The 24,565-nt window shown below is 31.2% G+C and overlaps 1 protein-coding gene and 1 pseudogene across 2 annotated transcripts in view; one reads left to right on the top strand and one right to left on the bottom strand.

Moving 5' to 3' along the window:
• Positions 1–6,671: 6,671 nt before the first annotated feature.
• On the top strand, positions 6,672–11,798 carry LOC147942728 (putative respiratory burst oxidase homolog protein J). Its single transcript, XM_087455549.1, has 13 exons — positions 6,672–7,442; positions 7,650–7,812; positions 7,880–8,042; positions 8,164–8,970; positions 9,093–9,188; positions 9,327–9,442; positions 9,534–9,636; positions 9,756–9,859; positions 9,958–10,117; positions 10,208–10,435; positions 10,670–10,798; positions 10,916–10,994; positions 11,435–11,798. The coding sequence occupies exons 1-13, from the start codon at positions 6,950–6,952 to the stop codon at positions 11,542–11,544; spliced, it is 2,751 nt and encodes a 916-aa protein (XP_087311675.1). The 5' UTR covers positions 6,672–6,949; the 3' UTR covers positions 11,545–11,798.
• Positions 11,799–22,384: 10,586 nt separating this feature from the next.
• LOC147942727 (phototropin-1-like) overlaps positions 22,385–24,565 on the bottom strand; it is a 13,574-nt pseudogene continuing 11,393 nt past the window's right edge. The window contains exons 3-12 of the transcript XR_015560436.1: positions 24,387–24,554; positions 24,214–24,298; positions 24,049–24,129; positions 23,848–23,950; positions 23,716–23,765; positions 23,510–23,615; positions 23,277–23,405; positions 23,024–23,188; positions 22,800–22,938; positions 22,385–22,695 (exon numbers count right to left, since the gene is read on the bottom strand). The product of XR_015560436.1 is annotated as a phototropin-1-like (transcript). The remainder of the gene's footprint in view (positions 22,696–22,799; positions 22,939–23,023; positions 23,189–23,276; positions 23,406–23,509; positions 23,616–23,715; positions 23,766–23,847; positions 23,951–24,048; positions 24,130–24,213; positions 24,299–24,386; positions 24,555–24,565) is intronic.

Raw genomic sequence — 24,565 nt, 5'->3', positions numbered from 1 at the left:
CGTGGCTCTGGTCCGGAGATTACACCTCTCCTTGCTGGTGTTTGGAGAGCTCACTATCCTCCTAAAATTCAACACTTTATGTGGCAGGTTTTATCTGGTTGTATTTCAGTTTCGGCAAACTTGGGACGACGTGGTATTGCTTGTGATATAGGGTGTGTACGCTGTGGAGCTGATGAGGAAACAGTTAATCATGCCATCTTTACTTGTCCTCCTGCCCGTCAGGTTTGGGCTTTAGCCCATGTGCCGGTGGGCCCGATTTCCTTTCCAACGGATTCGGTGTATGCGAATGTGGATCACTTCTTAGGGCAGCAGAATCCTGGGGCTCATGTTGCGGCTTTTCCTTGGCTAATGTGGTATATTTGGAAAGCACGGAATGCACGTGTTTTTGAAAATATTGTGGAGCAACCGGAGGATATTGTTAGGGTTGCAGAAGGTGAAGCTACAGGGTGGCAGCAGGCTCAGGCAGAGGAGGATTTAGATATCTATCACCCTATCCCTGTAGGTCTATCTGTAAGGGCGGATACTACTTCCCTTCCAACAGTTTTTTCGGGTCACCGCTGTTTCATAGATGGTTCATGGAAAGCAGAAGACCAATTTGCAGGTGCCGGCTGGTGTTGTACCTCGCTCCAAGCTGTGTCTCCGTTGATGGGCGCTAGGACCTTCCGACAAAGTCTATCTCCTTTACATGCTGAAGCTGAAGCTTTCCTTTGGGCGATGCGCTGCATGATCGGTCATGATTTCAGAGACGTGGCTTTCTATACAGACTGCTCAGATTTGGTGAAGATGGTGTCTTCTCCTTCCGACTGGCCAGCATTCTCGACGTATCTGGACGACATCAAGATTGATAGGGAAGAATTTACATCTTTTTCTTTATCTTTTATTTCAAGAAAAGCTAATATTAGTGCAGATTCTTTGGCACGCCAAGCGCGTACCTCCCTGTATCATGTTTTGTTTGTAAACAATTTTCCCCCTAATTGGTTCGTTTGAGCTGATTCTTTTGTTGACAAAAAAAAAAAAAAAAGAGAGTGGAAGAGACGGACCGAGTTTGTAAAACGAGTCGACTCAGAGCGAGTCGACACGAGAAGAAAGACGATCCAGCCTTGTGATATTTTTTATCAACTTTATTTTCCCATTCTTTACGGCGTCGTTTAGACTTTGGACTTTGGACTTTACTTCTGTTTTGTTTTTTTTTCGGTCAACGAAAAAGTGATAATAAACTAACATTTGACAAATGTTATTAACTTATTAATATATATGGTGTTAAGTTTTTTTTTTTTTTTTCAGATATATGGTGTTTAGTTTCCAAATGTTACTGATTACCATTATGACATGTGTCAAAAATTTGAGAAAATTTATTAAAAGTACTCTTTTTGAAATACCTTTTTTAAAAATACTCATTTTTTTATAATTTTTATTTTTGCTCTCCTTTAATTTTTAAACACCATTTTACTCTTAGATGAAAAATATTTTATTCAATAAAAAAAAAAAAAAAAATTTCCGCCAAAAAAATTTCCGACATATTTTCCCACCAAAAAAATTTCGGAAAAATTTCCCGCCAAAAAAAAATTTTGTCAATAAAATTTTTATCAAAATTTTCGACAAAAAAAAAATTCCCGCCAAAAATTTTCCCGCCAAAAAAAATTTACAAGGTGTTTAAAAGATTTTATAAGGTAGAAACCTCATAAAAATCTTATAACACTTTGTAAACGCTTTTACAAGATTTTGATAAGAGATTTAAAAAATTTTAAAAGGTTTTTATTAAAAGTTTTAAAAGGTTTTTTAAACACTTTTTAAACGCTTTTACAAGGTTTTTATAAGGTTTTTCAAAGGTTTTCAAAATGTTTTTAAAAAGGTTTTTAAACACCTTGTAAACGTTTTTACAAGATTTTTATTAGGTTTTTAAAAGGTTTTTAAACACCTTGTAAACAAATTTACAAGGTTTTTAAAAGGTTTTAAACACCTTGTAAAATAATTTTTGACGGGAAAAATTTTCGATTTTGGCGGGAAATTTTTTTGATTTTGGTGACGGTACAATCTTGTTGTCATTCAAAAAGGGTAATTTGGTTATTTTGTACATAAAAATGGATAATTTTAAAAATAATCAACATGAAGGGGTATTTTAAAAAAGGGATATGGATAAGGGGTATTTTTGAAAATGCTCCAAAATTTTATTTATCCGAAATTTTGTCAAGTGTCATGAATTGATTTAAACTATAATATCATTTTTCAATTAATAGTATGTTATGACTTAAACTAGGTTTCCATATTGTTATAATTTTCTATTTTATTTTTTAATTTATTATATTTATTTCAATTTATTTATTTTAATTTCTGTTTTCAGTTTTAGATAGGCTACTTAATTTTATAACTATTTTATTTGAAATATTTCCAAATGACTCAAAATTTATAAATAGAAGATGTTATATTCAAATTTAAAGTGCATGTAAAAAATCAAAGCATTGAATATTTGGTAATAGAGAAGTTAGAAACAAATAAATAAACTAAATTTGGAAGTTCTATATATTAAAATAAAATGTGTGTTTTGGTGAGTGGTTTATAAGGGATGAGGATAAAGTTAATATGTGTTTGACAAATGTGATAGTAAATTTTTTTTTTCAATAAAAGAGAAAAGTTAACAGATGAGAAAAATTGCGGGCTTGCCACATCAGCAAAAATCTCTCTTTTAATATCCCCTATATATTAATAGAGAAGCATTTTGTTGAAAATGCTGATGTGTCATCGCCATAACGATTTGGAGATTTAATTACAATTAAGCATCTCAAGATAAACATATTTACAAAAATAGTCTTTTGATTTATTAAATGTGCCATTAAAATATATAAGGAAATCTTTATTTCATTATTATTTACATAAATGTGTCATTAGAATGTATAAAGTAATGTTTCTTTCTATTAGTTTTTTAAAATGAAAGACTTCATCAACTATTAAAAAATATATATAATTAATAATTTAATTATCATTTTCATAAAATATTTAATGATTTAAAGTAAATTACATTTCATAAACTATTAAAAACTTATTCATCTATTTAACTTTTTGAAAATACAAAACTTATTCTCCGATTTTAAAAAATTTGATGATTATTCAAGTACTCCCTCTGTTTCACAATAAGTGTCATTTTGACACATTTCACACAAATTAAAAAAATTTTAAAATATACATATATGCCCTTATTTAATAAATGTTTAATGGGTTAATTTAGTCATAGATTAAGGTAAAACTAGAAAATCTAATGAAAAAGATGCATTAAAAATATAAAATAGTGCATTGGAAATGTAAAATGACACTCATTGAAATGACATGACCCGTTTTTTTTAAAATAATAAATAATAATAATATAAATAAATATGACTAGTGGTCTCATACCCACTAGCCACCTAACCACAATCACAAACAACAGGGGAATAACAATACCAATTAAATAACCAATAATAATCCATAATAGAATAACCAATATCCAATCCTAACCATTTCAATGTCAAACAACAAGAAACACCAAACCGGCAATCCTAGCAATGTTTCTAATGACTCAACTCTAGCAACCTAGCAATGCCAGACAACATCCAATCGAGTCCCTAGAACATCTTCCTCTTCATTGCCTTGATTCCATGATCACACTTTTCCTTTACCTGCACCACAAACACAAATTGAGATGCATGAGTATTTGATAAATACTCAGTGAAGCAATCCTCCTATCTACTGGGCTATACACACAAATAATAAGATCTCTCATGCCACAAACAACAACAATAAAACAAACCAGGAACATGAACAAGTGACCCGACACAATCCGGTTACTGTCAGAATGGTGTCGACATACACTGGACATCTGGTGTCGACCAACACCACTTGGGTGTCGACCGACACCTGCTCGACACCCCGAGCCGTCCTCGCGTTAGTGTCGACCGACATCACATTGGTGTCGACCGTCACCACTGTCGAGCAGTGATTTCCTTCGAACAGAACCTCCAAATCTCGCCTCCAAACTTCTCCTCTTCGTCCCACACAATCCCAGGAACGAATCCAAGCCTCAGGAGCTACGAAAAACTCACAAACAACCAAATACAAACAACCAAACAACACACAATATCACAGAAACAGAGATATTAGCTTAGATAAGCCATGGTTATGCACTCACCTTAGCCAACAAAGAGATCTAAGCCCAAAGGACGAAGCTACCACCATAGAAACCTTCCCACCATATTCCTAGCCTTGGATCTTCACTCTCACAGCAAGATCTCTCCAAAAATGCCTTCCAATCTCACAAACTCTCACAAGAATTCTTAAAAACTGTTTTCTCCTCTTTCTCTCTAAAAAACAAGAGAACGGCGACAAACACAACTTGCCAAAACCCTCTTCTGCGACAAAACACCTAAATAGTTCGGTTCAATGGTTTCCCTAAACCAAACCGGTTCAAATCGATAATTAAATCGATCTGATCGAACCAGAATAAGTGGTGTCGACCGATACCACATGAGTGTCGATCGACACCCACCCCCAAAACGCAGAGTTTTGGTTCGCGGGCTACACTCATTGTGAAACAAAAATAAAATTCTAAAATGACACTCTTTATGAAACAAAGGGTATATATATTAAAAATTAGTTATTACAATAATCTTAAAAATAAATAACATTATCACCATTATCACAATAATTAACATTATATTCCATATTTCACGGGTGAAACAAAATTTTACACAAAATAAATTTGAATAAAATAATAGAAAATTATGTGTATAATTATTATTATGACACCTTAAATTCCAAATAATAATTTTACTTGTAATAATTTTATTTGAGTCGATTTATCCCACATATAGTGCGAGTTATTACCTAATTTAGAGTATTTGTGAGATCAATATATATCTTTTCCATTTTTGTCATATTTCTTGTTTAGTTGTAGTACTTTTAGAATGGTTATTTTAATTTCTATTTTCTTTTTTGAATAGCCTAGCTAATATTCATATATTATCATGCATATATATATTAATTATTTATTTCAAATTAAATAAAAAATTGGTAGTTTAGAAATATTTTTGAAAATGTGTTTGTTTTTCAAATTATAAAAAATTGAGAACAGTAGACAGCTTATGAATTAACTAATTTTGTAATAATTGAACAAATTGTGTTTGTTTTACTTAGATACAATATGTGCCAGTACAAATATGTTTGCTATAATATATTTTAAAGGCAAAAAAATAAAAATATATGTAAAAATTGTGTTTGTGTTAAAGGAAATTAAAAATTATAAATACAAATATAAATTGTGTTTGTTTCACGATCATATACAATATGTGAAAATACATATACTAATTGTATTGGGACATTCTCAAAAATACATTTGTTCCATGTCCCTTTTAAAAAGTATTCTTCCATGGTGACCATTTTCAAAATTACCAATTTTTATGTACAAAATGACCAAATTATCCTTTTTTGAGTGACAAAAAAATGTCCAAACTCTCTGCATATGAGTTGCCACATCATCATTCCAACATCTGCCACATGTTCATAATTAATGTTAACTTTGAAACATATAGCCTCTTTTCGTCTTCCGTTCGAGAGGTTAATGATTCATTCATCATTGTCCATATTTAATTGTAAAATCATCATTAACTAAAGTTGAACTTTTTCATTTTATATAGAGATGTTGTGATAAAGGGGAAGGGTCACACAAGATTGTTGCAGACATTAAAAAAATTCAAATAAAATCAACATCGTTCAGTAAGCTAATTGTGTGGCAAATTGCTTTGTTTAAGAGTTTTGTTTTATTAAAAGCTTTTGTCTCTGTAAGATCTAACAAAGCTTCTTTTTTTTTCTAGCAAAACAAGGTTATAGAGGAATCTTATAATGTGCCTTTTGTGTGAGTGATATTATTGAAAAGGTTGCTAGCTAGAAAAATACTTCATTAGAAAAAGTAGTTGTTCATAAATTAATTTCAATTGCATTAGTGGATAATAAGAAAGAAGAAATTATAATGATCAAATCATCAAAACATGACATTTAAAATGATAAAAATAACAAAAATAAAAGAAAAGAAAATCTGTAGCGCGGATAATCACCTAGTTTAATGGTAAAAGATGGTGTGAGAGACCACAATTAGAGGTGGTCTCACTGCCGTGCCTAGGTTCTTTGGGGTTTGGACAAAAAAATAAACGTTGTCTACCAAATTTAGTTGAATAATTATTTGTTTTTAAAACATATATAACCAGAAGTTGTCAAAAAAAACATTACTAGAAGAGAAAAAGTGAACTACAAGACAAAGTCAAGGGTTTAAATCTATATAGTGAAATGAACTATGCTAACATAGGTCAAACTGTAAGCAAAATCCATATATGAGATAACTTAAACCTACTGAACCAACAAGATATTTTTAAATGTAGCCTAAAAATCAAATCTATAAATTGTGGCTGTGGGCAAGCGCCCTTTATTTCATGGCTGATTCATTAATCACACAAATTTGTTTATTGTATTTTTACTACTTTAGTTAATGATGGCCATTCATTAATTTGTTTCATCTTCCATTCTTTAACGGGGTTTTTTTGTGTGTGTAAATTTACCTCAAAGTTTACCTTAAGAACTTCCTATTTTTAGTAACTCTTCATGTGTCCCTCTTCCCAAGTAAATAGACTATCCACAATGTTACAAATGACACACACAATAAGGAGGCTATTCTTAGTCTCTTCTCGTAGAATTATCGATACCGAAAACTTCGCAGAAGAAAAATATCAAAAACTCACACGAATTAAGAGAGAAAATCAGAATCTCTCATGATTCCTTATCAACCAAAAACAAAGATTTCTAAGGGTCAAGCGTTTAATAGATGGCAGAACAACACGAAAAGAAAAATTGCAGAAGTGGAGTGTATCATCATGTGCGTTGAAACTTAAATCATAGACGAAAAGGAAACGATACAAAGTTATAAGGCATCATGAAAAACAACAGAAAGGCTGGGACCGAGGACTCCACGAAATGGATGTTAGAGAGCGTCGAGATAGATCCAAGTGGTGCGGGTTCGGTGAAACAACCGGAAAACATAACCAATAACAATAATCCCGAGAGTAGTACCGGTAGTGGTAATGGTGGTGGGATCTTGAGGAATATGTCTAAGAATCTCGGGGTGGGATCAATGATCAGATCTATGAGCGTGTCGAAATGGAGAAAGAGCGGGAACCTCGGATCCCCGAGCACGAGAAAGAGTGGAAACTTGGGGCCTCCGCTACCTGTGGCCCAAGAAAAAAGACCAGGGCCACAAAGAGTTGAGAGGACTACATCTAGCGCGGCTAGGGGACTACAAAGTCTCCGGTTCCTTGATAGGACGGTCACTGGACGGGAACGAGATTCATGGAGATCGATCGAGAACCGGTTTAATCAATTCGCCGTTGACGGGCGGCTTCCCAAGGAAAAGTTCGGCGTTTGCATTGGTAAAACTATGATTAATCCTTTTTTTTATCTTACGTAAATGTAATCTTTAAAGTAATACTATGATTAATCTTTTCTTCTTACGTAGTTAAACGTAATCTTTAAAAATAAGGTTATATTTTTTTTATTTGTTGTCAATTTGAAAAGTTAGTTCTTCAAAATTAAAATAAAATGATGTTTATATAATAGAATTATGTAATGTGTATTAGGAATGGGAGATTCATTGGAGTTTGCGGCAAAAGTATACGAAGCATTGGGTAGGAGAAGACAAATAAACACAGAAAATGGGGTTGACAAGGAACAACTCAAGCATTTTTGGGAAGACATGATCAAGAAAGATCTCGACTGTCGCCTCCAGATCTTCTTCGACATGTAACCTCTTTTTTATTATGTTTGGTTTTAATTTGTAAAAGAAAAAATGTTAACAGTTGCGGTGTAGGTGTGACAAGGACGGAGACGGGAAGTTAACAGAAGATGAGGTTAAAGAGGTTATAGTCTTGAGTGCATCCGCGAACAAGCTCGGGAATCTTAAGAAGAATGCAGCGTCTTATGCTTCTTTGATCATGGAAGAACTTGACCCGGACCAAAACGGTTACATTGAGGTTTCATCTTGATTTCATTTCCATAACTATCTTTATGCTGCATATTTTTGTTTTTTTGTTAAAACTTTTTGTGTTGCATGCCTTTGTCCACTCTGACATTTATTTAGTTCACATCGACCAGATGTGGCAACTCGAGGTGCTATTAACAGGAATGGTATCAAACGCTGACTCAAAAAAGATAGTGAGGAATTCGCAACAGCTAACGCGAGCCATGATCCCAAAACGTTACAGAACATCGACTAGTAAATACGTTTCAGTAACCGCAGAGCTAATGTACGAGAACTGGAAGAAGATATGGGTCGTCACATTGTGGTTCGCAGTTAACATCTTTCTCTTCGTGTGGAAATACAATGAGTTCACTACAAGCCCTCTTTACAACATCACAGGCCGCTGCGTTTGCGCCGCCAAAGGAACGGCCGAAATACTGAAACTAAACATGGCTTTGATCTTGGTCCCTGTTCTAAGAAGAACCCTAACGTTCCTCAGATCAACTTTCTTGAGTCACCTGATCCCATTCGACGATAACATCAACTTCCACAAGCTGGTAGCGTTGGCGATAGCGGTTATTTCCTTGCTCCACACGGCACTACATTTGCTTTGTAATTACCCGAGGCTAAGCACTTGCCCTCATGATTTGTATTCGAACTACGCGGGAAATCTCTTGGGGGTCAAGCAACCTACCTATTTTGGTCTAATGCTGACCTCGGTTTCGGTCACAGGAGTTCTAATGATCGTCATTATGGGTATCTCATTTACGCTTGCTATGCATTACTTCAGAAGGAACATAGTGAAACTGCGTAAACCATTTAACCGTCTAGCTGGATTTAATTCGTTTTGGTATGCTCACCATTTGCTGGTTATTGCTTATGCTCTTCTTATCATCCATGGTTACATTCTTATCATCGAGAAGCCTTGGTACCAAAAGACGGTAAGTTTATATACTACAATGAATATATGCTAAGAGGTATAGAGAGACGTAACGTAACATATTAACTAAACTTTATAGTCTTAATTTTTTTACAAATACTTATGTTGTATGGAAAAATACAGACATGGATGTACGTAGCCGTGCCAATGGTTTTGTACGCGGGCGAGAGGCTTTTCTCGCGAGTTCAAGAACACAACCATCGCGTCCACATTATCAAGGTAATTATTTAAGATTGGTATATATATATATATGCCTTCTTATAATGTTAATTATGAATTAATTCTGATGATTATGAAGTGTAATATGTAATAACAATTTCATTGTTTTTTCTTTCCTCGTAAATTGTTTTTGCCTAGGCAATTGTATATTCAGGCAATGTTCTTGCACTCTATATGACAAAACCTCAAGGGTTCAAGTACAAAAGTGGTATGTACATGTTTGTCAAGTGCCCTGATATCTCCAAATTCGAATGGTAATAGACAATAGTTATATAACTTACCAAAATAAATATTATATTTTTATCATTGAAAATATTTAATTGTCATTTTGTTTATGTGATTTAGGCATCCATTCTCCGTCACTTCTGCACCCGGAGATGAATACTTGAGCGTTCACATAAGAGCATTAGGAGATTGGACCTCTGAACTTAGGAACAGATTTGCAGAAGTAATTTTCTTAATTTGTTTGTTTTTTTTTTTTAATATGCTTCTATCACTTTCAATACATGTCATAACCAAAATCAAAGTCCAAATTTGATATTTATAGTTACTTCTTGTTTCTTGTAGACATGCGAGCCTCATCAATCATCAAAACCTAGTCCAAATAATCTTATTCGAATGGAAACAAGAGCGAGAGGTGCAAATCCTCTCATTAAAGAATCACAAGTCTTGTAAGTGAATTTTAACTCCTTGATAAATCGAGGATATTCTTACGTAAGATATATGATCGAAATCTGATATCCTTCGATCCATATCTATCCACAACCAGATTTCCAAGAATTTTTATCAAGGGACCTTATGGGGCTCCGGCACAAAACTATCAGAAGTACGATATTCTTTTGTTAATCGGGCTAGGGATCGGGGCAACCCCATTTATAAGTATCCTAAAAGACATGTTGAACAATCTCAAACCTGGAATTCCCAAACCTGTAAGTAATCTTCAACCAAAGTGAGTCTTGAAGAGACGACAAGACTATATGAAGCAAAGTATAAAGGGGTGTAAATTTTGGAAACTGCAGGGGCAAAAGCATGAAGGAAGTGTAGGAGGTGAAAGCGTAGGAGGTGCAAGCATAGGAGGTGCAAGCATAGGAGGTGCAAGCGTAGGAGGAGGTAGTGTAGGAGGAGGTAGTGTAAGTGGAGGTAAGAAGTTTCCACAAAGAGCATATTTTTATTGGGTGACAAGAGAGCAAGCTTTTTTCGAATGGTTCAAGGGAGTTATGGATGATATTGCAGTGTATGACAAAACCGTAAGTTCTAATATCCAGTTTCAAAAAGTATGAATTGAGTTTTAAATTATACATGTTGTATATTTTCATATTAGTTTTGTGATAGTCTATTAATATACAAAAATATATACTGTATAATGTTAGTCTTCAATTGATTTTACAATACCTTGGGAAAGCTTAATGATGTCACGCAATTTAAATATTTTTTATCTATATCTTTATTTTATATTTTTGTGTGTGTAATGTATTTGGCAGAACGTGATAGAGATGCATAACTACTTAACAAGTATGTACGAAGCAGGAGATGCAAGATCTGCTCTAATCGCTATGGTCCAGAAACTTCAACGTGCCAAAAACGGTGTTGATATCGTCTCCGAGAGCCGAGTATGTTTAAACTTTTTTTTTCTTTATTATATCCACTTTGATATTTCATTTACCTTAGTTCTATTTCTCATCGCTATTTAAAATAATAGAAATTTCCTATATTCCTACCTGATTCAGATACGAACCCATTTTGCAAGACCTAATTGGAGGAAGGTTTTTTCTGAATTGTCAAGCAAGCATGAAACTTCTCGCATAGGTAATTTGGTTCTTTTAGTTATTTTAAAACATTCTTTAACATTGCTAGCAAAATGTTTTTGAGTGTCTTTTATTTAATATTCAAGTTTAATTCTCATTCCATGTATGAAATTAGAGAGTCTTCATGTGTTTACCTTTGGCCTGTTTTATTAAACTAGTTGCATAATAAACACTTTTTCTTGCATTATTTAAGAAATTTCATAAGGAAATATGTTCAAAGAAACTATAATCATGTAATTTCTGGCCTTATTATTTTGGGTTTTTAACCTAGCTAGAAGTACTATAAAGATATATAAATTTTAGTTTAGTCGGTAAAGAAAAATTATAAGGGAATAGGTTTATATTTCTTTTTTGGGACTCCTTTTTATTTTTCAATTTGAGTTTTTATTTTATAACGTTTTCTTATTTGAGATGATCTTGGTTTATATGGTTGATTTTCAGGTGTGTTCTATTGTGGAAGTCCCACGCTTGTTCGACCGCTAAATTCACTTTGTCAAGAGTTCAGTCTAGAGTCGCCCACCCGATTTACTTTTCACAAAGAGAATTTCTAACTTTCTTTTTTTGTTTCTTTTCATAAAATTGTTTGTAATATATTGGTTATTATTGAAACAAGAAATTTTGAGTTGAGTGATCTCACTTAGACTTTAGGACAATTTGTAGTTAGGTATGTATTTTATAGTTAGTTGATTAGTCATGTTACGAAAGATAAATATCAAGATAGAATTTTATTTCGGTGACATTTTTAAAATGAGAATAGTTGATGTAATACCCTCAACATATTTATTTTAAAACTATTTTTGTTTTTGAAAACTGAAACGTATATTAGTTTAAATGGTAATTAAATTTGTTATAAATATTCTTTTTGAGATACCTTTTTCAAAAATATCTTTTTTTGAATATTTTCATTTTTGTTCTCTTTTACGTAATTACATTATGTTAAATTAAGTTGTAGAAATTTTTTTTTTTAGATTTGGGTTCTCTATTTTATATTTAGGGTATAATTTTAAAGGGTTAGGGTTTAGTATTTGAGGTTTAGGGTTTAAAATTTATTTATTTTATATATTCAAAAGGGGTATTTTTGAAAATAGATATCATGAAAGGGTATTTTGAAAAGTGACATATAAAAAGAGATATTTTTAAAAATGAGTAAACTTCTATTTAAACTATATTTATGAGTAAACTTCTATTTAAACTATATTTATGCTCACAACGCACTGGATTTCAAATTTTAAACTATCAAATAGGTACCACATAGTAACAAAAGTTAGATCTTATTAGTATATATTTTATGAGGTTGGCCTATTCTTATCTTATAGTAAATGCAAATTTTCTGAATTTGATCATCAATTTATGGATGTATAGATGTACATATCCATGCCGCTTTCAATGAGTTTGACGAGCACGATTTACCAATCGAACCAACTGTGACACCCTGTTTCATGGATAAGCAAAAAGATTTAAAATAATTAATTTGTTCATTTATGTTAATAAAGTGTATTTATTTTTTAGGTCAATGGTTCTGAAAGAACTCCAGAGTTAAGCGTGCTTGATTTGGAGTAGACTGAGGATGGGTGACCTTCTGGAAAGTGATTGTCGAAACTATGCGAGCGAGGACAAAACAAATGAAAAGATCATGTGATGATTTGTAGGGACGACAAACAAGTTTTTAAAGCCTTTCAAACGTAGCAAACCGAACACTAGATATGGGTGGGCTCACAGGCCTACTGAGAGGACGTGAGGCCTATTAAGAAAGGTGGAGCCATGGACCAGGAGTGGACATGGGGCTCATTGAGAGGTGTTTGTCGAGGCGTTACAAATGGTATCAGAGCCGAACCTAAACGAGTGTGGATTCGGGTGGACTCACACCATCAGGGATGACAGTCTTGGTGCGCAACAAGGACAATGCGATCTGTTAGTGGGGTGAATTGCGACATCCCGGTTTCAGGGACATGCAAAGAAGTTTAAAAGAATTGATTTGGCCATCTAAGTCACCAAAGTGCATTTATCTTTTCGGTCAATGGTCCTGAGAGAATTCCATAGTTAACTGATTGTTGGAACTGTGCGAGTGAGGACAAAACACAAGGAAATATCATGTGGTGATTTGTAGGGTCCTGAGAGAACTTTTCTGTCAAGGGTCTTGGGAGAACTCCATAGTTAAGAGTGCTTGAGTTAGAGTAGTCTCAAGATGGGTGACCTTCCAAGAAGTGATTGTTGGAACTGTGCGAGGTGAGAAGAAAACACAAGAAAATATCATGTGGTGATATGTAGGGACAGTAAACAAGGTTTTAAAGCCTTCCAAATATAACAAATCGACCGTGGGATATGGATAAGCTCATGAGCCTAGTGAAAAAATGTGAAACCCATTAAAAAAGGTGGACCCATGAACTGAGAGTAGACATGGAGTCAATTGAGGACGGTCGGGGCATTACACCAAGTATATGGTACGTTAAGGAATTTTTGACCAAGTCATAAATATCTTGTTTTTCATACCACCACGTATATGGCTCAACGTTCCAGGTTTTATTTTCAAGCAAGATTGCAAGTTTACAACTGAGAATTATATAGTCATGAGCAACATCTTCAACATCCTTTTATTTTGAAGCAAGATTGCCATGAGCATCAATGTCAAACCAATGATATTGAGTCAACATGGCTGTTTTGGATCACAAAATAGAACCAGCCATGGAGTCAAAATGAAAAGTATAGAACTTGACTAGAAACTTAATTAAGATGATCAATAGTTACTAACTTACTATATATGTACAAACAAAGCCATGATCATTATATTTTGTTAAATAAGATAAGATTGGAGAATATACTTAAGAAGTTTATCTTACTAGATTAGACAATCAATAAATCCAAAAACATTTCTATTTTTCTATAAAAAAATTAGGAACGTTCGTCTTTAAGATATAGTAATGAAATCTTAAGGTTGACCAAAGTCAAACACCAAAAGCTAAGAAGTTGTGTATTTTCCCATTTTTCATCTTTGTTTCACTCTCCACAGCAAGATGGGCATGGAAAAGTCCCTAGCACACAGAAACAAAAACTGAACATTATAAGAAGAAAAGTTTGTCATTAATTTCTGAACTAGGTGCTTCCCCACACGTTGCGTGGGTTGTGGTGTAGTTGGCACTTGTATTTATATACTGTATGTTTATACAATTTCGTTTAGATGTCTACAATTGTGGCGTTTATTTTTATGAATTATGAGGATGTTGTTTCTTTCTTTGAGAATCTAATCTTATCATTGACTGATATTGTTCCCAATACATTTATTGTATTTTAAATTTTCTAATTAACTGCTTATGTAAACCCTTCATACGTTGATGTTGCAATAATAAGTTATTTTTTAAAAATAATTATCTTTCGTGTAAGTGATTATGTTTGTATGCCCATGTTTTGGTCTAATATCAATAAGATCGTTTCTGTTTTTCTTTAGTTGGCTTTGAAACCAATTTTAATTAGAGTTAAGCAAATAATAGGTCGAATTATGGTGTTAATGAGTAATATAAATTATTATGTATATATATTGTATATATGTGACTATAAGTTTAGCTAACTAAAAAATTCTGTAATATTTAAATATAATTTTGAACATATATATATATATTATTTGTGGGAGCAATGTATGGAATTATTGGATAGAAGTTATTTTTTTAGTTAAATGACCTTTTATGCCTTTAAAGTGAGTTGAATATTAATATTTTTTTATATGTGTCTTGACTTTTTTAAAAAGGAATACCAAGTGTTTCCTTCCAAATTTAAAGTAATACAATATTTTAGTTTTCTTATATGATTTTATGAACTTCAGTGTAAAGGTTTTTCAAAGTAATAAGTACACTCACACTGATTGAATTATAAAATTTGGAGAAATGTTTATTTCGATTAATCATCTGCTCTTTTAAATATATTAAATAACTATGTTGTTGTTCCTACAAATAGGACAACATATGGAGTTAATCAATGGAAATGGAACTTGTGATTGCAAGACAAAATGCTTATATATATTATGTTACACATTGATCGTTTAAAAATGAATAGGAACATTTAATTCTCAAATAAAGTTGATTTTTTTTGTTAAAATCAACATATGTGAATTTAAATTTAACTATGCAAATTTGAAAAATAAATATGAATAGATTAGAAATGCAAGAAATATAAAAGAAATATTTTATTTTTATAGAAATATATAAAATTTGAAAACAATGTTAAATATATATAATACTTTCTAAATTAAAATATAGAATCAAACTCTTACAAGTTACAACACATATGAGATATAACAACATTTGATATTGGTGGGAGAGGAGGAGATAATGATTACTATAAGATGGTAATCCAAATTAGATAATGGAGATGGATCTTTAAAAAAATAGAACAATGTAATATATATATATATATATATATAATACTTTCTAAATTAAAATATAGAATCAAACTCTTACAACACATATGAGATATAACAACATTTGATATTGGTGGGAGAGGAGGAGAGAATGATTACTTATAAAATAATAATCCAAATTAGATAATGGAGATTAATCTTTTAAAATAAGAACAATGTAAAATATATGTAGTCTCTAAAATTAAAATTTAGCATTAATAATTTACAATGATATTTCATTTGTTTTTTACAACCCATACAAAAAAATAAGAAATCAAAAATAAAAAAAAATGAAAACGAAAAATGATTTGAGGTATTGTAGAAGAGAATGAGAGAATGTGAAAATGAGATAGTAAAAGAATGCCAATATGAGAGAATGAGAGATTGAGAGAATGCTTATTTATATGATAAGAAATGATGGAAGTTACATTTTGAATTATGGAGTTACAATAGTAATTTATTGTGTTTGAATAAAATTGAGTGGTAGAATATGATTACTGCATAATTTATTTTATTTTCAGTTATAATTTTATTTTAATGTGCGAGTTAAATGTATTGTGTTTATTGGGTCTTAAATATTGTTTAAAGCAATTAGAAAGCAAATAAAAAAATAAAAAAATTAGAAAACATTAAATGAAAATCAACCAATAAGGAGAGACCAAAACCTTACTTTTATATGTATGATATACTGCTTTAAACTTTGAAATGAGAAATATATTATAAACAATGATTTTACATGAGAAATATATTAATTTAGCCAACCAAAATATGAATATTAGTTTAGCAAACCAAAATAATTAAACAATATCAAAATTTCACCAAAAACATTTTCTCTTGAAAGATAAATAAGTTAGTAGGAGGAATGAATTAATGTACAATTATTGGATAAGAGTTACATTTGAGTTAAATGGAGTTACATGCCTTTAATTATAAATAAATATTTTAATTGTTTATAACCTAAAATAAAAAGAATACCAAAGGGCTAATTGAAAATTCACATGATTTGGTTGTTTGTTGATATAAACTCAACACTTACACATAATATTTCAAAATAAAAAATATTACTTTTGAAGTGACAAACTAAATTAGTTTTCTTATAAAAAATTATATGAATTCTTCAATCTCAATAATTTTTAAAACCCCAAGGATAACTTATATTTTTTTGGTTTTTTTTTTGTTTTTCACTCATCAATTTAATTTATAGTGCTAGATTTCATACTAATGGTTTCATTTTTAGAGAATTTAGTTAAATGGTATTTTTAAAATTATATTTTATTTTTATATTTAAGTTCCAGTTGAATATTTATTTTTTGGAACATTTTTTATTTTGATTAAACACACAAAAACCAATTGTTTAATTATGTTCTTTTTGTTTTCAAAAACCTCAAATCATAAAAATATATATAAATTATATTGATCTTTGCAGATTTATCAATTGGATCACAAAACAAAATAGTCTTTATAAATAGAGTTGATAGACTTTACAAAACAAAATAGACTTTACAAATGGATAAATATGTTGATCTTTAAATATTATATTGATCTTTATAAATTATTAAAAATGATACATGAATATGTGAGATAACCAGAGACATAATAGATAATTAGATATGGATCATTTCAATTTCATGATATTATTGCGTGGTGAATATTGTAAGAAAATATGAAAATAATGACTTATAAGATGTTAATATAAATAGAAAATGGAGATAAACCTTTTAGAAGATTAAAAAATTAAAAGATATATATATATATATATATATATAAGATATACATATCATACAAACTCTAAAACTAAGCTTTTACAATGATATTTGATTTGATTTTTTATGACCCATACAACAACAATAACAAAAAAAATACAAAAAAGAACAAAACAAAACAAAAAGAGATTTGAGAGTAGTGGAAGAAGATGAGAGAATGAAAGAGAGATAGACTAAGAGAATAATAATGAGTATTTATAGGAAGAGAAATGATGAAAAATTACATTTAGAAAAATGAGAGTTACAATTCTAATTTATTGTTTTGTTTTAATTACAATTGATTAATACAACTTAGTGGAGAAATAAAGTTAATGCATAATTTATAAGGGGAATTCATATGATTTCAGTTTTATATTATGTGAGTTAAATGTGAAAATTAATTATTTTTAAATTTGTGTTTTAATATAAATATTTTTTTGTTAAAAATGCATTGCCAAGTGGACCAATAAGAAGAGATTGAAACCTTACTTTTATATATATGATTAAAAAATATCTAATAAAACAATCCGACCAGTTTTTTTTTAAATAATAATTAATAAAGAACAGTAATAAATAATCTATATTATGAAAGATGGTCAACTCTCTCCATATGAGTGACACGTCAGCAGTGGAGAGAGTGCCATTTGTCCTCCTTAAAAGCAAACAAACCTAAACTAAAAGGAATATGAAACATCTTTCATATTTTCTATTCTTTTTTTTATATCACAAACAGTTTCAATATTTAACTAAAGAATTTAGAGAGATTTAGAATATGTCTCAAGAAAATAGATGCATCACCAAAAGGCAAAACCATGAACATATTTCTTTATAGGGTATCATGAGTGAATCAAAGAGCCACTTCTTACTCTTGGCGTAAACCATGAACATATGAACATATGGTTAACGCGTTACAATTTTTTCAATAGTTTGAGGAGTTGCAGTAGCGATGATGATATTGGTTAATATTGTAGAGAAATTCATGAAAGTTTGTCCCTAAAAAATTAAATTTTTATATATGAAGAAGAATGGGGTTATGTTCACTATCAAATGGAAGATAGTTTAATAAAATTGTAGAATGTTAGTTTAGAAAAATACAGAGACAAAGAGGAAGATAGTTGAATAAATTTATGAATGTTGGTATTTATATTCTAATATTTAGAAGTTGTCAAAAAGAAAATTATATAAACTTCTTATAAAAAAAACAAATTCCAGAGTTATATTCAAAAAATTGAGGAGCTAACATGAATGTAAAATTTAGTTAACCAAAAAACCTATTTGTTACAATATATGCATCATTATCAATCTTTTATTTGATATATTGTTTTGACGTTTTAGACAAGAATTGTAGACTGATTAAATCTCTCAAAACAAAATTGTTCATGCATTTATCTAATAAGAAAACTTATGTGAAGTATTAAAAAAATGAACATCAAATTATATTTTTCAAAATTTCTACAATTTAAGAAAACAAAAATAATCTTTACATATATATTAAAAAAACGATAGCAAAATTATTTAAAACGATAAGTCATAAGCCCGCGCATAGCGCAGGTATTCATCTAGTAGTAATACTAATAATCTAAAACTAGTGATCACATAACCACTAACCACCTAACCACAATCAAACCAAACCGCAGAATTTAAACAAAAAATACCAATATCCAATACATATCCAATAAATAAATAACCAATATTAGATCATAGCATCATCTAATAACCAAACATCATGAGAAAATGAACCAACAACCTAGCAATGTTCTACTGTTCCAACTCTAGCAACCTAGCAAAACAAGAGAACAACCAATCGAGTCACTAGAACATCCTCCTCTTGATTGCCTTGATTCCACGATCACACTTTGCCTTTACCTACACCACAAACACAAATTGAGATGCATGAGTATTTTATAAACACTCAATAAGGCAATCCTCCCATCTATTGGGCTATACACACAAGCAACTGAGATACCAATGCGAAACACATTCAAAAAAACAACACATACAAACCAGGGAACAAGTATCGTCTTCACTGGAAGGGAGGTGTCGACCGACACCAGCCGAGTGTCGACCTACACCAGCCGAGTGTCGACCGACACCAGCCGAGTGTCGACCTACACCAGCTGAGTGTCGACCGACACTGGCATTCGACCGACACTACCCCATAGTGTTGATCGATGTTGAACCTTGTTGTCGACCGACACCCTCCTGGTGTCGATCGACACTGACTCTACAACCGCGATCCGCTCGAAACCGAGAGTCGAATCTCGCTTTCTATCACCTCCAATCCGTCCAATACTCAAACAAAAGCCATATGAATCCGTAGAGACCCTATAGCAACCATTACAAGCAACAGAACACCACAAAAAACAACAAACAAGCAAGACAAAGGAAATTTCAGGCTTAGATCATGCCATGGTCATGCACTCACCTCTTTGCAGGAAGATTCTGACCAAGAACAACAAATCCAACCCTCCTAACAAGTTTTAACACCCTCCAAGCGTCTCCCAAGAACAACCAAGAATCTCACAAATCCCTTTCAAAAATGTTTTTCTCCTCCTTCTCTCTGTTTCTCTGTCAAAACGGCTAAAGGGACGAAATAAGTTGATTTACCCCTTTTAAACTCGAGCTTAGGGCTTTCCCTAAACCAATCACGCAAGCTGGACGATTAAAATCGAACCAATCCAACCGTCCGCAGACGGTGTCGATCGATACCCTAACAAAAATTCCAAAAAAAATGGTTTGCGGGTGTTGAACCTAATAATTACAACAGGCCCGACTCAATTATTTTTTGGACCCTAAACTAAACAAAATTTAGACCCTAATATCAAAAGAAAAAGTCCAAAAATTAAATAACCCGTAGCATTTGCACCTCAACACATACATAGAGACGGGATTGAATGACAAAGGTATATGCAATGCAACTAACTCATCATGCACTTAAAATTTTAGTTTTCTTCTTCAAGTCCTTCAAGTCCCTCCAATTAATTTAAAAATTTCAGTACAAATAACAGACCAATTATAAAACAAATTATTTCATACATCAAGTGCTTTATCAAAAGAATTTAGCCCTTGCATCCACATGGTTTTTGCCGGTGCTACATAGCAACCGAGTAATTGACAAAAATTATATTGAAAAATAGGTCAAGGAAAGCCAACAAACTTACCACATGTGCGATTGAGGTATTTGTACTCGGGTTAAAATAAGACGGGTGGTGTATGAATACCTTTTATTTTTAAAATTTTTTAATTCCTCTAGTTTTTAAATAAAATTTAGTTTCACAATATAAAAATATTATCAATACATTTGACATATGTTGCGATTATATAAATTACTAATTTTGAAAACTAAGTTTTAGATAATAAGATACAACTATTATGACATTGAGAATCCTACAATGTAAAGTGCAAAAGTTGTTCTTAAACCAATTCAAATATCTAGATATTATGAACCAATGTAAGTTGCAACATGATTAAATTATCAGAACTACAAAAAAAAAATTTTCTCATATTTGTATTTTCAATCGCATTATAAATATTGATGCATAAACACTATATATTTGTGTACTTCTTCTTAAAATGATTTCATATTAAAAATATGTAGTCAAAGTAATTTGACGATATAAGTAAGATATCACAAGTGTGATTAACATAAATGATGTATTGATATTCATGACTTACTTATGTGGATGAATGTAAAAAACGTCATATTTTTCAAAAAACAAAGCAATGAAGGATGTATTAAACATGTTTGACAGATTAACAGTTTTTGTAAAATATGATATATTTTTAATACATCAAAATATATATAATAGATATTAATAGATAATTTTTTGTTTGTTTTTAAAAATTAGTAAATTTATGAGACCTAATAGTAAGGAAGAAAAAATTGTTACATAAAATTTTACTTTAAACATTTAAGATTTTCTTAGTAAATCATTGAATTTAAATGTATATCATATATGTAGTAATTAATTTTTTTTGTCAACAACATGCATTATATAATTCTGCGTTGCACCAATAACGCAACAAATACATCAACAAAAACCTTTGGCTACTTTTTTAATTTTAGTAACATTTTTTCACAAGAAGTTTGGCTAGGGATTTCTTGTATATAGTAGTTCATTTATATCAAAGATATTTTAATGAATAGAAATTGTTTTGAATGAATTCTAATAATAAATCAGGATATATAATCAAAATTTTGTATTATCATACATAAATTAACCATATTATTATGAAACCAATTATTAATTAAAAAGTAATAAGTTCAATCCTATTTACAGGTTAATAATTTTATTAAATGTTAAATAACTTAAGTAAATTATCTTCAATATAAAGAGATATGTATAATAAATTGAATCAATACATTTGATTAACTAACATACTGCGACACATATTAAAAGCAAACTAAAGAGTAAATATCCATATACTGAAAATACTAGAGGTTGGAAATATGATTATAACATAACATTGATGAGCATATATATTTTATGATAAGTAATTGCATAAGGTTAATATATATATATATATATATATATTAATTAAAAAAGTTACAACAATAGAACAAAAATATGCATAACATTCAATTATGTTACTTATAGTACATAGTACAAAAGTAATTCAGAATTTGAATACTAAAACATTATATAGAAACAATAAATTAAAGTTTTTCCCCACAATATACCACGGCTAATACTAGTCATAAGTAAAGTTAATATTCTTCATAAGTTTCTTCTCACACTTACAAATGTGGAGAAAGTCAAAGAAAAATCAAAATATGGTCAACAAATACAAATATTTGAGTTCTATTGAGAAATGAGGATAACACTTTCTTTTATAGTTAAACATACACAAATACTCTTCTACAGTTCATATTTATCTATTAAAAGAACTTGCATCAATATATAGATCAGCAAAAGCAGAGCAAAAGCAGAGCAAATGCAGAGAGATGACAAAGAATTTGAGTTATTGATTAACTTAATCACCTTTACCATTTTTAATTTTTACCAATTAATTTGTTTATCATCCATATACACAATTTATAGTTTTAATTCATAATACATTATAAATATTCATATTTCAGTAATTTTTTTTATTAAACAATGCTACAATTGTAGCTTTTTCCATAGCTTTTTACTATTTGTTTTTGTAGCTTTCTAAACTCTTTTTCGATGTCTTTAAAGAAATGACTAGATTATGAGAAACGTTGGATCCTTTTTAATGTTAGAAAAACTTATCACAATATACATTAACAAACAAGCAAAATGCAAAACTTGATTAATTTTATTGACATACAAAAATTCTTCTTAAAAGATCACACAAATTAAATTACAAGAAACACTTGGGACTATAAATATATTAAAAAAGATAATGGTAAACTGAAAAGAAAAAAAAAAAAACAAACAAACAAAGTTTCAAATGGTTCATGAAAGCGGGAAACAAAAAAAAACAATAAACATATAATTCAAATCGATCTCAGAAAACATTTGTTTGAAGATCTCTAAGCTCAGGATTCAGAACTTCATCTTTGTTTTCTGCTTCACTAGTAAATATCGAGTCTCAAGCTCCGGAGGGTTCTGCAGATCAAAACATAGCTCATAAAAGGATGGTTTTTCCTTATTTTGCAGTAAAAACTGTTTCTTATACACCAAGTAAAAACAGAACGTATGAAGTTGCTTACCGTGCATCGAATCAGAGCCAATTAATTCCTTTAAAGTAAGAATGATTCTTGACTTCGTTGCTCCTTCAAAACAGCCTAATCTTTTCTTCGGATCTCGTTGTAATAACCTAAAGATCAGCTGTTTCACTTGAAGACTTGCCTGCATACCATATAACAAAACCATTAATTATAATCTATGATTTATATGCGACTACTTGATATAAATATAATGATTGATCTTTTACAGGAATGCTAGCTGGGAACTTTAGATCTTTTTGAAGAACATTGGTGAAAGTCTTCTGTCTTGTTTTGCCTCTAAAAGGAGTGTATCCGTATAACATTTCATACATAAGAATACCAAGAGCCCACCAGTCCACTGCACTTGTATGTCCTGCCCCGGATATAATTTCCTATCCATATGAGACATCACTTACCGGTTAAGACAGAGCAAATATCTTAATCAGTATATAGTTAAGATGGTATATGTATTACTCTAACCGGAGCAATGTACTCTTCAGTGCCAACAAATGAGTTTGATGCACGCATTGGTTCAGCCATGAAGATTGGAGTTTGTTGACTCTTTTGTTGCTTTTTCTTCTTTTTCTCGTCTATACTCGGAATCAACAGCTGCAAGATTCATTAGACACCCTTAATTAGTATACATGAGCAAATTCCCCTAGAATAAGTCTTTGGAAAGAATCTTAAGGGAAGAAGGTTGAGAAATATTAAACCTGAGGTTTGCAAGATGTCAAGCAAGACAGGTCGAAATCGATAAAGAGATATCGCCATTGCCTTGGATTAAAACGTTTTCCGGTTTCAAGTCTCGGTAAATTATTCCTGAGTTTAAGAAAAATTACAAAGATCCACTTAGTATCATGTCAGAATCACTCCTTTACATCCATTTATTTTTAATTGAAGAGGAGGTCGAACGGCTTACCTTGACAATGAAGATACTCGAGTGCAACGACAACTTGAGCAGCATAGAATCTAAAATTCGTTCAGGTTTTTTGTTAATTTACGATTTAAGTAAACAAAATCTTGAGACTTTTTGAGCTAGGAACACTTGTACCTTACGGCATCTTCTTTAAGGACCTTCCTAGGTTGTCGATCAAGGAGCATAAGAGTTCTCCTCCTGGGTAGTAATCTGTTATAAGACATATATGTGTTTTTGTCTGCAAAGTAAAACATGATCCATCAGTAACGTAAGACTAAGAGACATATATATATATATATATATATATATATACACACGTCCACACAGATTTCAGACCTGAAATGAAGCGTAGAGTGCAGGAAGAAAAGGATGGTCAAGCAAATCTAGGATCTCCCTCTCAGCTCTAGCTCTATGAACCTGCCAAAATTTGTTTATCAGTTGCTACTTATACAGCAGATACAAAAAATATAGGTTTGTGAATTCACTAGTTATTTTAGTTACTTTATTACGGTTTAGCATAACAGCCTTGTCCATTGCTTTCATCGCAAACAACTGGTCCGTTCCAACGAGTTCCACTAGATGCACACTGATAAAAAACAAATGGGACAGTTTAAGTTTGATGACAAAAAAAAAAACGTTTTTGTAAAATGTTTCACTAGGTCAGACTTTGAGACCTTCCTGTATCACCGGAAACCCAAAGGTTTCACTGGTTTGAAATGCTTCAGACTAATCGGTTCACCGCTTTCCAATACTTTTTCGATAGCTTTCCATGGTGGTGAATCTTTCCTGTGAGGCTTCGAATGAACAATCTTTGAGTGGTTTGCCCATAAATCCTCTGGTGTCTTCAAACAAG

Source organism: Camelina sativa, chromosome 6 (genome assembly GCF_030686135.1).
Source record: "Camelina sativa cultivar CO46 ecotype springtype chromosome 6, ASM3068613v1".
NCBI classification, from domain to species: Eukaryota; Viridiplantae; Streptophyta; class Magnoliopsida; order Brassicales; family Brassicaceae; genus Camelina; species Camelina sativa.
The sequence above is the reverse complement of the archived record's forward strand: the minus strand, read 5'-3'. Positions and strand labels throughout refer to the sequence as shown.

Bases quoted from the DNA above. Each gene is read 5' to 3' on its own strand.
- LOC147942728 (XM_087455549.1), top strand. From the start codon at position 6,950: ATGAAAAACAACAGAAAGGCTGGGACCGAGGACTCCACGAAATGGATG. The intron at 8,043-8,163 runs GTTTCATCTTGA...CACATCGACCAG, and splicing joins ACCAAAACGGTTACATTGAG to ATGTGGCAACTCGAGGTGCT. The intron at 9,637-9,755 runs GTAATTTTCTTA...TGTTTCTTGTAG, and splicing joins TTAGGAACAGATTTGCAGAA to ACATGCGAGCCTCATCAATC.